Raw genomic sequence first — 15,876 nt, forward strand, 5'->3', positions numbered from 1 at the left:
CCTTAAGATAATAAAAGTCTCCTCTGCTGGTTTAACGGGGCCCACAGACCTGGCCCAGCCTCCTGTCCAGCCCACTCTTCTCCACTTCGTCCACCCCCAGCCTCAGCTCTGCATCGGGTCCCAGCCACACTGAACCTCTTCCGGAGTCCTCACACAGTGCCCTGTGCCCATAAACCCCCCGGGGCACCAGACACAGTTTCCTCCAATGCATTCTTCTCTGTCCCCTCCCACCCTCTCTTTGTCTGGGTGATTTCTACCCAGTCATCAAGAGCCTCCTTCTGGGAAGCCTTTCCTGCTCTACCCCCTGCACGGGGCTAGATGCTCTGCTTTGTGCTTGCGGAACATTCTCTGCTGTCCCTATCAGAGCACTTATCAAACAGGATGATTGTTCATTTGTCCCTTTCTCTCTAGACCAGTAGTTCTCAATTGGGGATGATTTTATCTGCTCCCCTGTCCCCACAGGGGACAGATGTCGGAAGACATTTTTGGTTGTCACAACTGGAGGGTTTCTATCGGCATCTAGTGGACAGAGGCCAGGGATGCTGTTAAACATCCTACAATGCACAGGGCTGCCCCCTCAATAAATAATTATCAACCCAAGATATCCTTCGTACCAAGGTAGAGAAACCCTACTCCAGATTGTAAGTTCTGTCATATCCTCACTGCCCAGCACAATGCTTGGCACTCAGTATATCACGATAAACAACATGAATGAATAAAGGCTACTTACCTGTTTTGTGACTCCAACCGCTCTGAGCCTCAGAGAGGTTCATCAGAAGTTAAAACAGCTCACACCTGAAAAGCTTATCAAAGATTTTAAGTACTGGCCCTGCCCCCCTTATGATGCATATGAGATTCAGGTAAAATGATGGATGTGAAAGTGTTTTGAAAGCAAAAGTACAGATCATCGGGTTTCCCTGGTGGCACAGCGGTTAGAAGTCTGCCTGCCAATGCAGGAAACACGGGTTTGAGCCCTGATCCGGGAGGATCCCACATGCCGCAGAGCAGCAGGACCCGTGAGCCACAACTACTGAGCCTGCACTCTAGAGCCCGTGAGCCACAACTACTGAAGCCCACGCGCCTGGAGCCTGTGCTCCGCAGCAAGAGAAGCCCCCGCTCACCGCAACTAGAGAAAGCCCGCGCGCAGCAACAAAGACCCAATGCAGCCAAAAATAAATAAATTATTTACTTTTTTTTTAAAGTACACATCATGGGTTATGAATAATATGGTCATTATTCTCAAATCTCACTCGATTTTGAGTTAAGCTGCTTTGGAAACACTTCAGGATTTAAAAGTCAAATTTATCCCCCAGGATTAATCTCCCCCTGAAATACTCATAAACGTGGTTAAAACAGTTTCCAGAAGAGCCCACCCCGCTTCCACAGCTTTGCTGAGGGAGACATTGTGTCAGGGATCTGCTCACAGAGAGGAGGCATCCCTGCACTCAAGGGATTCTTGTATTCAAACAAATCACAATGGAGCGATCCAGGTTTGTACCGGGAGCACTGAGGAGGGAGAGGTTAACCATTCTGGGAGGAGGTGGGAGGGCTTCTGCAGGGAGGTGATGTCTAGCTGGACATGGAAGAACGAATCCCTTAACCAGGTGATCAAGGTGAGGGGAGAAGTACAGCAGCCTCAGGACCAGCTCACCTTCCCAGGCAGGATCTCCTTTGTGTAGCCTGTCTTGGTCTGGAAATTTTGCTGTACTGGAAATACGTGCCTGTTTGGACTTTGGAATTCTCATTTAAAAGCGTAGGAAAATCCTCACGTCCAGGTCTCTACATCTAATCATCCCGTTCCATTGCAGTCATCAACTGTACAGATCCTGGGCACCAAGAAAACAGCGTTCGTCAAATCCACGCCAGCGGCCCGCACACGTTCAGCTACGGCACCACTGTGTCTTACCAGTGCAACCACGGCTTCTACCTCCTGGGCACCCCGGTGCTCAGCTGCCAGGGAGATGGCACATGGGACCGTCCCCGCCCCCAATGTCTCTGTAAGTTGATGTTATCTACTCACAATGATCACCCGTGCCTTCTGACAGGATGGTCCATATCAAAGAACAGCCCTCCTCTGTGTGTGTGTGTGTGTGTGTGTGTGTGTGTGTGTGTGTTCACGATGACAGTCACTGTGTCTGCTCTACGGATGTCACAGAGCATCTTGGGCCCGGTTGGGTTAGTTGCCACACCAATTCTCACGCTTTCTCTGTTCCTGGCTACAGGCTTATTCTCTTTCCTCTCTAGTGCTGCCACCAACCTCTTCAGCCTCCAGGGTTCCCTTCCTTCAGGGGTCCCGGCTGCATAGCGGGACACTGTCTCCCATGTTACACCCTCCTTGCTTTTCCAGAAAGACAACACATGAACCTCTTTCTCTTGAAAGACTGAAGCAGAAATGCCACGGACCCTGGAGGCAGACCGACCTGGATTTGAATTCTGGCTCTGCCACTAAACATGCTGTGTGGTTTGAAAGAAGTCCATTAACCTCTCAGATCCTCCATTTCTTCATCTGTAACAATGATGCTAATGCCTCTTCCATAGGGTTATTAGAGGATTAAGTGAGAACATCCATTAAAAGTGCCTAGTACAATATGTCTGGTATATAGTAGCTACTCAATAAACAATAACTACTTTAACTGTAATTAGGAAAAAATATGGGGACACCATGCGGGGAAAAAAAGGATGGGGGAGGCACTCAGAACCCTGACACCTGGTGGCCAGCCTCACACATCCTGAAGAGAAAATCCGTTCCCTGGGCTCCTGATCTCTTGTCGCTAATGATGAACCCTGTGAGTTACTCTCTCCCCTCTCTTCCCAGTAGTAGAGGTGAAGATGCAGTCCCGAGGGACTGATGGGCATTGAGCTGGTACCATTCAGTAGTCCTCTTATCTGTGGTGGGTCATACATATTTTGTAGGCCCCCCAGTCTGGATGACTCCGTCTCGTTATGCCCTTGTGCCTCTAGGTATGATAGGAGTCTGGTACAGCTACTCATCTGCCCATATTTCGCTTGCTTGAGGACCCCAACCTGGCCATCCAGCCCCATTTATGACTGACAAGTCATCTGGGGTTGGAAATGGACAGTCACCTGAGTACAGTGGTGACAGCTGAGATTCAGAGTGCATGGTGGTTTCAAATTGCTGTATCTTCTGGTAAAATGAGGCTTTTATCATAATCAAGTGACCCTATCTATGTTCATTTTTTGCCCCAAAGCTTATTTTATCTGATGTTAATATTGATATAATTAATATATCATTACATCAATATTATCTATAATCATTTCCTTAGGAGGATTTAATCCACTTCCATTTTTCTTCCTTTTTTTTGTAGAGAAATATAATTCACATACCAGAAAATTCACTTTTAGAGTATATAATTCGGTGATTTTAATATATTCACAAAATTATACAACCATCACCACTATCTAATTCCAGAGCGTTTTCGTCACCCCAGGAGGACACCCTTTAGCAGTCACTTCCCGTTGCCCACCACCACTCTATCCCCCGGTAACCATACTTTCCATCTGTGACTTTGCCTATTCTGGACATTTCATATAAGTGAAATTATGTGTGTGGCCTTTTGTGTCTGACTTCTTCCACTTAGCGTAAGGTTTTCAAAGTTCATCCATGTTGTAGCATGTATCGTTTACTTCATTCCTTTTTATGGCCAAATATTATTCCATTGTATGGATACACTGCATTTTGTTCATCCATTCATCAGTTGATGGACATCTGGGTTGTTTCCACTTTTTGGATATTATGAGCAATGCTGCTGTGAACACTTATGTACAAGTTTTTGTGTGACCATATGTTGTCAGTTCTCTTGAATATATACCTAGGATGGAATTACTGGGTCATATGGTAACTCTGTGTTTAATTTTTTAAGGTTCACTCTTTTCTAAAGTGGCTGCACCATTTTACATTCCCATGGGCACTGTATGAAGGTTCCAGTTTCTCCATAGCCTCATGTACACTTGTTATTGTCCATCTTTTTTATTACAGCCATTCTAGCAGGTGTGAAGTGGTATCTCATTGTGGTTTTGATTTGCATGTCCCTAATGACTAATGACGTTGAACATCTTTTTATGTGCTTATTGGCCATTTGCATGGCCATTCTCTTCTTTAGAGAAATGTCTATTCAAGTTCTTTGCACATTTTTTAATTGGGTTGTTTGTCTTAATATCTTTTGATTTAACTGTTCTTGATATATTCTGAATACTACACCTCTATCAGGCATATAATTTGCAAACTTTTCTCCCAAAGATAATTCTGGATGATGTCCTTTGATGCATGAAAGTATTGAATTTTAATGAAGTCTGAGTTATCTATTTTCTCTTCTGTTGCTTGTGCTTTTGAAGGAATATTTAAGAAACCACTGCCTAATCCAATGTCATATCATAATCCAATATCATGTCATCTGTGAAAAAACATAATTTTACTTCTTTCTTTCCAAGCTGATGCCTTTTATTTCTTTTTCTTACATAATTGCCCAGCTAGAACCTTCAGTACAATGTTGAATAGAAGTGGCGAAACAGACATTCTTGTCTTGTTTCTAGTCTTTGGAGTAAAGTCTTCAGTCTTTCACCATTAAGTATGATGTTAGCTGTGGGATTTTTGCAAATTCCCTTTATCAGATTGAGGAAGTTCTCTTCTACTCCTAGTTTGTTGAACATTTTTACCACAAAAGGGTATTGGATTTTTTCAAATGATTTTTCTGCGTCTATTGAGATGATCACGTGGGGCTTTTTTTTCCTCATTCTATTAATATGGTGTATTACATTGATTGATTTTCATATGTTGAACAACTCTTGTGTTCTTGGAACAAATCACTCTTGGTCACGGTAAAATTCATTTTAATATGCTACTGGATTTGGTTTGCTAGTATTTTGTTGAGGATTTTTGCAACTGCATTCATAAGGAATATTGGTCTGTAGTTTTCTTTCCTTTTGATATCTTTTGCTTTGGTATCAGGACAATGCTGGACTCATAGAATGAGTTGGCAATTGTCCCTCTTCTTCTATTTTTAGGAATAGTTTGAGAAAGACTGGTATTATTTCTTCTTTAAAATTTTGGTGGAATTCATCTGGTCCTGGGCTTTTCTTTGTTAAAATTTTTTGATTATTGATTGTTTCTACTTATTTGTTATAATTCTCTTCAGATATTTCATTTCTTCTTGAGTCACTTTTGGTAGTTTGTGTGTTTCTAGTAATTTTTCCATTTCATCTAGGTTATCTAATTTATTGGTATACAACTGTTCACGTTCATGTTCTGTAAGTAAAAACTTACAGAAGTTTTTACTTCTGTAAACTCAGTTGGTAGTAATGTCTCCACTTTCATTCCTGATTTTAGAATTTGAATCCTCTCCCTCCCCCCGTATCTATCTCTCTCTCCCTCCCTCTCTCTCTGGCTCTCTCTCTTTCATCAGACTAGAACATTTGTCAATTTTCTGACCTTTTCAAAGGACCAACTTTTGATTTTGTTTATTTTCTCTATTGTTTTTCTATTTCATTTATCTCTGCTCTAACCTTTTTTATTTCTTTTCTTCCATTTGCTTTTCTCTTCTTTTTCCTAGTTTATTAGAGGGGAAGGTTAGGTTGTTGGTTTGAGACCTTTCCTCTTTTTAATGTAGGCAATTACAGTTATAAATTTCCCTCTGAGCACTGCTTTCACTGTATCTCATGAGTTTTGGTATGCTATGTTTTCGTTTTTGTTCACCTCATGTATTTTCTAATCACTCCCCTGATTTCTTCTTTGACCTACTGATTATTTAGGAGAGTGTTGTTTAATTTCCATATATTTGTGGATTTTCCAAATTTCCTTCTGTTATTGGTTTCTAGTTTCATTGCATTTTGGTTGGAGAACATACTTTGTATGATTTCAGTCTTTTAAAATTTATGGAGATTTATTTTTCTTAGCTAGATAATTATTGAATGTTTTACCATTCAATAATTATCTTTTTAGTTAAGCTGACGTTTAACTGTTCATTGAGTTCCTATTTCCAATTATTTATTTTGCATTTGAGAAATCAAGGCAATATTTGTTTTTCAAATTTGCTTAATTATTTCCATAGTGTATTGTTCCTATGTAAATGTGTTCTTTTTTATATTTAACATATTAAATATACTTACTGTGTATTCTTTATCTGACACTTCCAATATCAGCATCTTTTCAAGTCTAGTTCTGCTACTGTCATTTCTGCTGCTTCTCACTCTTGGTGACTTGTTTCTCATTGTTTCATTATGTTTACATTATGATCTTTTGTTTGACTGATCTTAATCTGTGGGAATCAGGAACCAAGCTCTCAGTCTGGTAGAAGCCAATGCCTAAAAACAGGCTAGGCATGCTCTCTCTCTCTCAAAAAAAAAAAAAAGTGGCTAATGCTCAACAATTGCTGGTATTTTTTACTACAGAAAGCCAGCGGTCACTTCTTTTTCTCTTTGGGTTTTACATGGTGCCAAACTCTGCTTATAGTAATCACTGACACCACCACATTATGTTTTTATTAGAGACACAGAAACCAAAGGACCGACCAGTTCTTTTTGGAGTAGATTTTCCCAAAGCAGACCCCATTCAAAGACAGCAATGTTTATTACTTCCTCTAAATATGAACTTCAGCAAGATTCCCATAAAAGGGATATACTAGCATCAGAATCCAATTAGCCTATTCACTTGTTGAAGGGGGAAAACATAGACGTTTTCCCTGAGATTTGGTGAGACTATTTCAAAAACACCAGCCCTGAGGAACTTCCACTGGCTGTAAGTCTCTAGGTCCCGGGTGACTCCCAGTAAAATAATTTTCACTGATGTTTCATATTATCATGACATTATTTTAGTGGACTAATTGCATTTCTACTCCTAGAAGATCCCATTACCTGTGAATAGGATTGTGACAAATTGAAGATGACTGTACATATCCCCTAGTCAACCATGTCAGTCAGCTGTTCCTTCCAGGTGAAGGCAAACTGCTTTAATTAGTGTGGACATGCAGGGACCAAGGAAAATGCATGATCCGTATCTATGTTATATGCCGCTTCCCTGCTAAAGTGCTTTAAGAAACAGTGGAAGCTCTGGAGGTGGCTGGCCATTAGTCCAACTCTCATCCTTATGGTTTCGGAACCAGGGTGCGGGGCTTTTTCATTTTGCCATCGGACTCAGCATAGTCCGCACCCAATCATGAATTGCTGATTTATATTATTGTTCTTTTTTTTTTTTTTTTTTTTTATTGGATGCGGGCCTCTCACTGCTGTGGCCTCGGAGCGCAGGCTCAGCGGCCATGGCTCACGGGCCCAGCCGCTCCGCGGCATGTGGGATCTTCCCAGACCGGGGCACGATCCCACGTCCCCTGCATCGGCAGGCGGACTCTCAACCACTGCGCCACCAGGGAAGCCCTATATTATTGTTTTTTGCTTAATTACAATTTTATACTTTCTCAGTCCCCTGTTATATGTGTATCCTGTGTAATGCAAGAAAATCTGCTACTATTAGGAGTGCTAAATACCTATCTTGCTGATTTTTATGTACACATTTAAGCTTAATACATAGTTAGCAGCTAGAGAGCCACTGCAGAAAGTGGAATGATCCAAAGAGATCCCATTTGGACATGGGCATGAACATTAAAAACATTAATCTTTTATATCGACAGATTGAGAAATGCAGCAACAGCTATTCACCTTGTCTTTGTTCTTCGCCTTCTAGATTTTTATGCAAACATGCAACGAATGCAAGTTGTTTCTCTTTATTGTTATCATAAGTCCTTTTCTTGTTTCTCCTTATCCATAGCAGGCAGATTGTATTGTCATTAATTTTTCTTTTGTCACAAGCATCATTATTGTTGACTTTTTCCTCCTTTAAAAGAACAAACCACAGGAAGGGAATAAAACAATAGAGTATACTGTAGTTGTTAATTTTACAGACACCCAAGTAGCTAGATCAAGCCAGTAATGAAAAAATAATTTCTGGCATTGCATATACATTTTTAGAGATTGTTAGATATTACCATAATTGAACACTACCCTCAAATTCCCCAAAGAAACATTTTAAAGCCAAATAAGAACATCAGAAAAAACAACCAGCTGCTGTCACAGAAATCATTACGGGTAACCAACATAAATGTGTACATATGTACACTAATAGACATGAACAGAAACGTTCTTTTCAGCATTATTCATGAGTCCAAAACCAGAAACAACCCCAACATCCATCAATAGGAAATGGATGATAAAGGTGGTGTATTCCCACAGTGGTGTGACAGTCAACCCATTCATACCTTTATGTAGCATATTCCTACATTGTACCAGGGTTGGTCTGTGTAGAGTGATGTGACTTGCAAAGCTAGGTTATAAGAGCTATCCCACCTCCACCTGGCTTTCTTGGATCAGCCACTCTGGGGGAAGCCAGTCAAGCCTTCAGATGAATGCAGCCACAGTCAACATCCTGGCTGCAACTTATGAGGGAGTCTGAGTCAGAGCCACCTGCCCAGCTACTCCCAAATTCCTGACCCACAGAAACCATGATCAGTAATGCATTTATTGTTGTCTAAGCTTTGGGGCAATTTGTTACACAGGAAGAGATAACTAACACAAATGGTAAACTATATAGCAGAAGTCAGCAGACTTTGGCTCCTGGGCTAAATCTAGCCTATGGCCTATTTCTGTATGGCCCTTGAGCTTAGAAGAGTTTTTATTTTTAATACTTTTAAAATATTGTACAAAAAAAAAGAAACAGAAGAATATGCAACACAGACTGTATGTAGCCTCAAAACCTAAAATAATTACTGTCTGGACAGTAATTAAAGAAAATGTTTGCTGACCCTGGTATACAGCAATGATAATGACCTACTGTTATATACAGCGTAGACGAATGTCACAGACATAAAGTTGAGTGAAAGAAGCCAACACAAAAGAATATATACTACGTGGTTCCATTTAAATAAAATTCAAGAACAGGCAAACTAATTAATGGTGTATGAAGTCAAGATAGTAGTTTAATTTGAGGAGGGAAGACGAGAGATAGTGATAGAGAGAGGGCGTGAAGGGGCTTCTGAGGCACTGCTGATATGCTTTTCTTGATCTGGGTAGTGTATTCACTTTGTGACAATTCATTAAGCTCTGTTTTTATGGTTATTGTGTTTTTCTATATGTATGTTGCATTTCCATTAAAAAAGAATTTTTTTGAAAAATCATTTCAGAGTTAAAATTGGACAATTTCTGGAAGTCCAGAAATTTCTAGTAAACACTCATAGAATCATTTAAATTATAACTGGGGACTCCATTCCTTCCAGAATGAGAGAATTCATCAGCAGTATTAAAGCAGTACTGCAGAAGGGAGTCAGTTACAGTGCTTGAGAGTGTGCCCTCTGGAGTCAATCTGCCAGGTTTCAACTAATTCTACTGCTGAACAGGCCTGTGACCTTGCGGAAGTTACTCTGCCTCGCCATGCCTCATTTTCTTCATCAGGAAGGTGGAGATTAAAACAGTGCCTACCTCAAAGGGTTGTCTTGAGGAATAGTGTAATCCTTGGAACTCACTGTATTAGTTACCTATTGCTGTGTAGTAAGCCATCTCAAAACTTAAAATAGCATCTATTTTTGTTTTCTCACAATTCTAAAGGTCAGGAATTTAGGTGAAGCTTAGCAGATATATTAATCTGGGTTCTCCAGAGAAACAGAATCAAGAACCAATAGGATATATGTATATTTTTTACATATATTTTATAGATAGATAGAATATATAGTATATATAGATATGTAATAAGATCTATATCTATACAGATTTAGATAGATGATTTTACCTATATATCTGTACCTATAGAAACCATAAGCCATCTATATATCTGCTTCTAAATATACTATATAATATATATTAAAATTATATGAGCCAATTCCTTATAGATAGAGATAGAGATACAAATATAGATAGATAGATAGATAATAAGGAATTGGCTCATACAGTTTTGGAGGCCGAAAAGGCCCCAGATCTGTAGTGCACAAGCTAGAGACACAGGAGAGCAGATGGCAGAGTTCCAGTCTGGGTCTGAAGGCCTGAGAACTAGGTAGAGCCAATGGTATAAATTCCAGTCCAAGTCTGAGTCCAAAGGCAGGAGAATATTGATGTCCCAGCTCAAAGACAGGCAGAGAGAATTCTCTCTTACCCCACCTTTTTGTTCTATTCAGGCCTTCATGTGATTGGATGAGGCCCACCCACACTGGGGAGGGCAATCTGCTTTATTCAGTCTAGTCTACCAATTCGAATGTTAATCTCATTCAGAAACCCTCACAGATACACACAGAATAACGTTGGACCAAATATCTGGGCATCCTGTGGCCTAGTCAAGTTGATACATTAAATGAACCGTCCCAGCAGGGCTGGCTCATCTGCACCCAACATGGTTCAGTTAGGACTGGAGGATCCAAAATGGATCCAAAATGACCCCACCTACATGTTTGAGGACTCATGCCTGGCTGTTCTCCACGTGGCCACTCTCTCCAGCAGGATGACACGTGGTCTTCTTTACTTGGAGGCTAGGTTCCTAGAGAAAAAGAGGAAGTTAAAGGATCTCTTAAGCCAGAGCTCAGAATTCCTAAAACGACATTCTGTTGATCAAAGCAAGTCCCAGGCCAACCCAGGTTCAAGGAGGGAGGAAATAAGAGACTCTACATCCGGGAGTGGGAAGAGTGGTAGGCCTGTGCCAGGATGAGTTGTGGTGGCCGTCTTCGCAGACAGACAGCCCTTTGGCCACCAGAGTACATATCCTTCCCAGTTGCATGCCAGACCCCAAGGTTTAGTCTGTCCAAATCACCATCATCTCTTCTTGAACTACTGCATCAGCCCCCTCTTTTCTTGCCCCGCCCTAGAATGTTCTCCACACAGTAGCCAGAATGATCTTGTTAAAATGTAAATCAGATCACATCACTCCAGTGGGGTCCTATCTTGCTTGTAATAAAGTCCAAATTCTATGCCATAATCTGGCTCCCAGTAACCTCTCCACCCATGTCTCCTTCAGTTCTTTCCTTGTTCGTTCTATTCCAGCAACCCTGGCTTTCTTAATGTTTCGCGAACACGCCAGGCTCATTCCGGCCTCTGGGCTTTTCCACTAGATGTCCCTTCCCTCAGAATGCTCTTCCCCCAGATCTCACATGGCTGGCCTTTTCACATCACTCAGATCACTGCTCAAATGTTGCCTCAGAGAGATCTTCCCTGACCATCACCATCCTACTCAAAATCAGCTGCTCACCCACCCTGAGCACCCCTTTCCTGATGCAGCTTTATTTTCCTTCATAGCAACCCCTAGAATTACCTGTTTTCTTATTCATGGTCTCTCATCCTCACTAGAACATAACCTCCATGAGAGCATGGACTTTGTTCTCCCAAACACATATAACAGTGCCTCGCACTCAATACACATGTGTTGAGCAAATGAAAGAGCCTGGGATCAACCGTGGCAAGAACAACGGCAAGGCAAACCCAGCGACGTCGACAGCACTGTCCTGCCGTGGCCCGTACATCTCAACTCTGCACTCTAACCCCATCACTGGTTTCCACAGTTACACTTTGGTGTCTCAGGAAAGGGAACTTGCAACAGAAGAGGACAAGTTGGAGACAACTGATGTGGGCAGCTGTGCGATGCCTTTGGAGAGGACTCTAACTGGCCCTCATTCTGGATCCTGTGACCAATGCCGACAGTCTCAGGGTGACAGATCGCCCCTTTGTCCTTTTTTTAATTAATTTTTTATTATAGTTGATTTACGATGTTGTGTTAGTTTCAGGTGTACAGCGAAGTGAATCACTTATATATATACATATATCCACTGTCTTCTAGACTCCACCCCACGTAGGTCATTACAGAGCACCGAATAGAGTTCCCTGTGCTATACAGTAGGTTCTTATTAGTTATCGATTTTATATAGAGTAGTGTGTATATATCAGTCCCAGTCTCCCTGTTTATCCCCTCCTTTCCCCCTTGGTAACCATAAGTTTGTTTTCTACATCTGTGACTCAATTTCTGTTTTGTAAATAGGTTCATTTGTACCATTTTTTAAGATTCCACATATAAGCGGTATCATATGACATTTTTCTTTCTCTGTCTGACTTATATGTAGTTATAGGTATACTATATGTACCGCCTTTCTGCCAGAGACCTCTTGGTATGTCCTATGGCAGTGAGGAAATAGGGAGAGGTGAGCACAAGAGGCAAGAAAGAGAAGAAACGGATATTACTGTGTCCCTACTGTGTGCTGAGCAGTTTCACATGTATTATCTCATTCAGCTCTTAAAACAACAGATATCGCTCTGCAGTTCACAGATACGGAAACTGGACAGCGAGGTGGGTAGGCATTGTCTGCTGATGCTGAGTGGGTGTGCCAGCAGGAAGTTTGCTTCAGTAGATACCCCAGCTTCTCTTCTTCTCCGCCTGTCGCCATGAAAAGCCTAGCACGTGTCCTGTGATGATCCATCCTGGTGCAGAGTTGCTGAGATGTTTGCCCTTCCCCACAGTGGTGTCCTGTGGCCATCCGGGCTCCCCGCCCCATTCCCAGATGTCCGGGGACAACTATACCGCAGGGGCGGTCGTGCGTTACAGCTGCACCAGCAAGCGGACTCTAGTGGGAAATGCCACCCGAATGTGTGGGCTGGACGGACACTGGACTGGCTCCCTCCCCCACTGCTCAGGTATGGACTCTGGTGTGGGAGAAGGGGGTCCAAAGGAACACCTGGCTGGGAGGCGAGCGAGCTCCCGAGGGTGTGAGTGTGACAGATGGACGGGAGGGAAGCAGCCCTTTGGAGCCCTCATCGCATCCCTCCCAGGCAGAGAGCACGGCTATCAGAGATCCCAACTGGACTTCAGCCCTTGGTGGTCTGAGCCCAGCTTCACGCCCTTAGTCAGCGCTGGCGAAGCCCATACAGCCAAGAGATTGCAAAACTAGTGAAGACGCAGTTTGTGAGGTCACCCTATGGCCAGAGTCCTGTCCAGACCTTATTACCATGAGGTCCCAGGAATAGTCCAAGCCTTCCTGTTGTTCGGCCCAGGTCCAAACCCCCTCCTGTGTTCTCTTCTTCCCTGTTATGGACTGCTGGGCCCCAGCCTGCTTCCCTTTCTGTATCACCACCTCTCCCGTTTGTCCTGTGTCCTGACTGCCCAGTGAATACAGTTCTTCCCTTTAGCACTAACACACCAGCCCCTAGACGTTTCCTATGAATGAGTTTGTTTTCCTGTTAATCTCTATGGGGACGCGGAGAGATGTTATCAACACAGCACATGTAGGGAACTGTCAAAGCTCCCGTGTCCATATTTCCAGATATTCATCTGTAATGTCATAAAAGAACAAAATATTTGAAATTGAATTGTCCCACCAATGAAGAAACCACTAAGCAAAAAAGTTAGCACCCCACAGCTTTCTTTTCTTTGGGGTGAGCCTGCCTGGCCCCAAGAAGGGATGCCACATGGGATGTTGCCCGCAAGAGGGCAGCTGTTCATGTAGCTTGCCATTCCTCAGGGGACCTACCATGGCACTGAAATTAACCCCTATGCCTTCCCATGCCAGATGCCCTCTAGAGGTAAGGATCCTGACCTCCTCCTGATATAGAAAGAAGCCTTCTCCTCAAAGTGGGACTTCACCCACAAGATGTGCAGCTGCTCTTGCGGTTTGAAGTTCCCAGATGAGCCTGTCTTCCAAAATGTAGGGCACGGCCGGAATACCCACCAGATATTAGTTAGGGCTCCTAAGAAGGAAATTCCCGAAGCACTGGCCACTGCTTCAAAGGCTTGTGGGCTGCCCAGGACAATCCCAGACACATCACTCTGTTAACACCCCAGACTTTGGCCTCTCACCCTCATTAATCTCATTAATCCCCCAGTTCATGAACTGGCAGGACTATGTGTGAGCCACTGGGACTCCTTTAGCCTGTTAGCTGGGCCTCAGACTCCTGTCTGTTTGGACTTGTATTGGAAGTGTCTTGGGGAGGCTGGCATGGGGACGACAAGGATCATGTATATTGAAGCCTCCAGAGTTGTCCACAGAGCAAGTTCCAGGAGGAAGAAGTATTCCACAGAAGAAAGGCATGCGTTTCGCATCCAGATGCCCATCCAAGCATGCATTTGCCCCCGTCTCTTTGGTGACCAGTCCCTTTTGCATAAAGTCCTCCCTCTAGACGTTTCTCTAGGACATGGGACTAATGGTGTTCTTAAGGTCTGTTTTATGTATTTGGGGATCTTTGTTCTCCAGGGGAAAAGGAAGTGCAAGGTAGGGGAGGAAGAAATCAGGAAGAAAGGCTTCGGCGTCTCCTACCCATTAGCATATGTAACCCAACCAACCACACAGTGTGTCTCCTGGCCCAGAAGCACAGAATCCGAAGTCTTTTCTCCCAAACTGTGATTTTCCTTCTCTGAAGTTGTTTTTGTGAAGGCTGTGAAATGACATACTGGAAATATTCCAGAAACAATTCTTATAGGTAACGAAGCTAGAAGACCTCTAAAACCTTTTCAACCCTGAGATTTCATAATTTTGTGACTACCTAAGTCTTGGTTCTGCATGTGGAAGCAAGGACCCTTCCTTGGCCACATCAAAGGTCAAGGGGAGACTAGAAACACGCTGACACCTTGGGAACATGAAAAAGTAAGAAGCAGAAAAGAACCTTCAGAAGACATGGACCTCACTCATTAGGGGATATGTTGCGTTAAGCTGTTTGATCCCCAATCCTGAATATTCTGAAGAATAGTTTGCAATCTTACTTCTCCCGTGTCTTCTTCAAGGACGACAGACACTTAGGAGAACAGTATCATGGGCAGAGCTTTCTGGAGACCTCTGAGGACAGGAGTAGAAGGGATTCCATAAATACTAAGGCTGAGGAATGAATGAATCTTAAATACCTTAGATAAGGAAGTGAAGGTGGAAAAAAATAGGTGATTAGGAAGTAACGCTAGATCTGTACTAGTGAGTGGGATATAATTCCACCAGTGATACAGATATCATCTTTTGCAACGTCATCTCCCGTCAGCCTTAAAAGATACACATTCAGGAGTTCCAGGGTCAGATGTTCAAACCTCATTCTGTACAGTCAGTGCACCCAGATGGTGCATAACAGGAGTCGTAAGTCCCTGGGCCATAAAGGACATTGCAGAGATTTCTGGCATTTGAGACACGCTTCAGGAAGTTCATTGCCTACCTCTGCAGTGTCATCATCTTGCTGATGTACCTCTTCAGTAAAGAGTCAACAGTATGCCCCCATGGTACAGTGTTCTGTCCCAGACTTCCTTATATCGTTGAAACAGAGGCCAAACACAGCAGTGGGGACTGTTCTGTCCGATAATGCCCAGGACCCGGGAGTCCACCCTCAGGCCTGTTGTGTAATAGTGCTGAGGCCAGCTAGCCAGTGAGGGAGAGCGAGCGACTCACCATCTGGGCTGCCTTCAAGGGGACCCTGTCCTGCCTGTTGCATGAGCTACAACCTGGAAAACGTCAAAAGATAAGAAAACCTGGCCAAACGTGATAGGCTTTGTTTTTTCAAGTGTTGGAGTTGAAGGCTGAATGAATCCCCCTCCCATGGTAAGGAGCAGAATGGGGAACATGGGGTTGTATAGTGTTCTCATATTCTGAGACTAGACTGGAAAAGGAAATAGTCCCCAAACTGAGAGGAAGATACATCAGCAGTGGATGGTGGGGTACACATGGCTTAAGCCACCTGTGGTCAAGATGGTACTATCGATGCCTATACACGTGGATCCACGAGGAGGTGCATTCCACATCAATGGGAAACTTTATTTTCTCATGGAGTTGCCATTCCTTCATTTTCTTCCTCCTTCCTCAAGCTTACCATGGCCTAGGCTGATCCAGTGGTGTCTCCCGTGCATCTCCGTATTCTGAGATGCGCTGGTTTGCACAGGCACTA

General features: G+C 43.2%; 1 protein-coding gene across 6 annotated transcripts in view; it reads left to right on the plus strand.

The window, feature by feature from the left end:
• The window catches only part of CSMD2 (CUB and Sushi multiple domains 2), a 671,005-nt gene that overhangs the window by 620,572 nt on the left and 34,557 nt on the right, over positions 1–15,876 (plus strand). For all 6 annotated transcript variants that reach the window (XM_060308114.1, XM_030870139.2, XM_060308126.1 and 3 more), the window contains 2 exons: positions 1,809–1,997; positions 12,487–12,660. In XM_060308114.1, the coding sequence (XP_060164097.1) occupies positions 1,809–1,997; positions 12,487–12,660 (363 nt within the window). The remainder of the gene's footprint in view (positions 1–1,808; positions 1,998–12,486; positions 12,661–15,876) is intronic.

This window comes from Globicephala melas, chromosome 1 (assembly GCF_963455315.2).
Source record: "Globicephala melas chromosome 1, mGloMel1.2, whole genome shotgun sequence".
NCBI lineage: Eukaryota > Metazoa > Chordata > Mammalia > Artiodactyla > Delphinidae > Globicephala > Globicephala melas.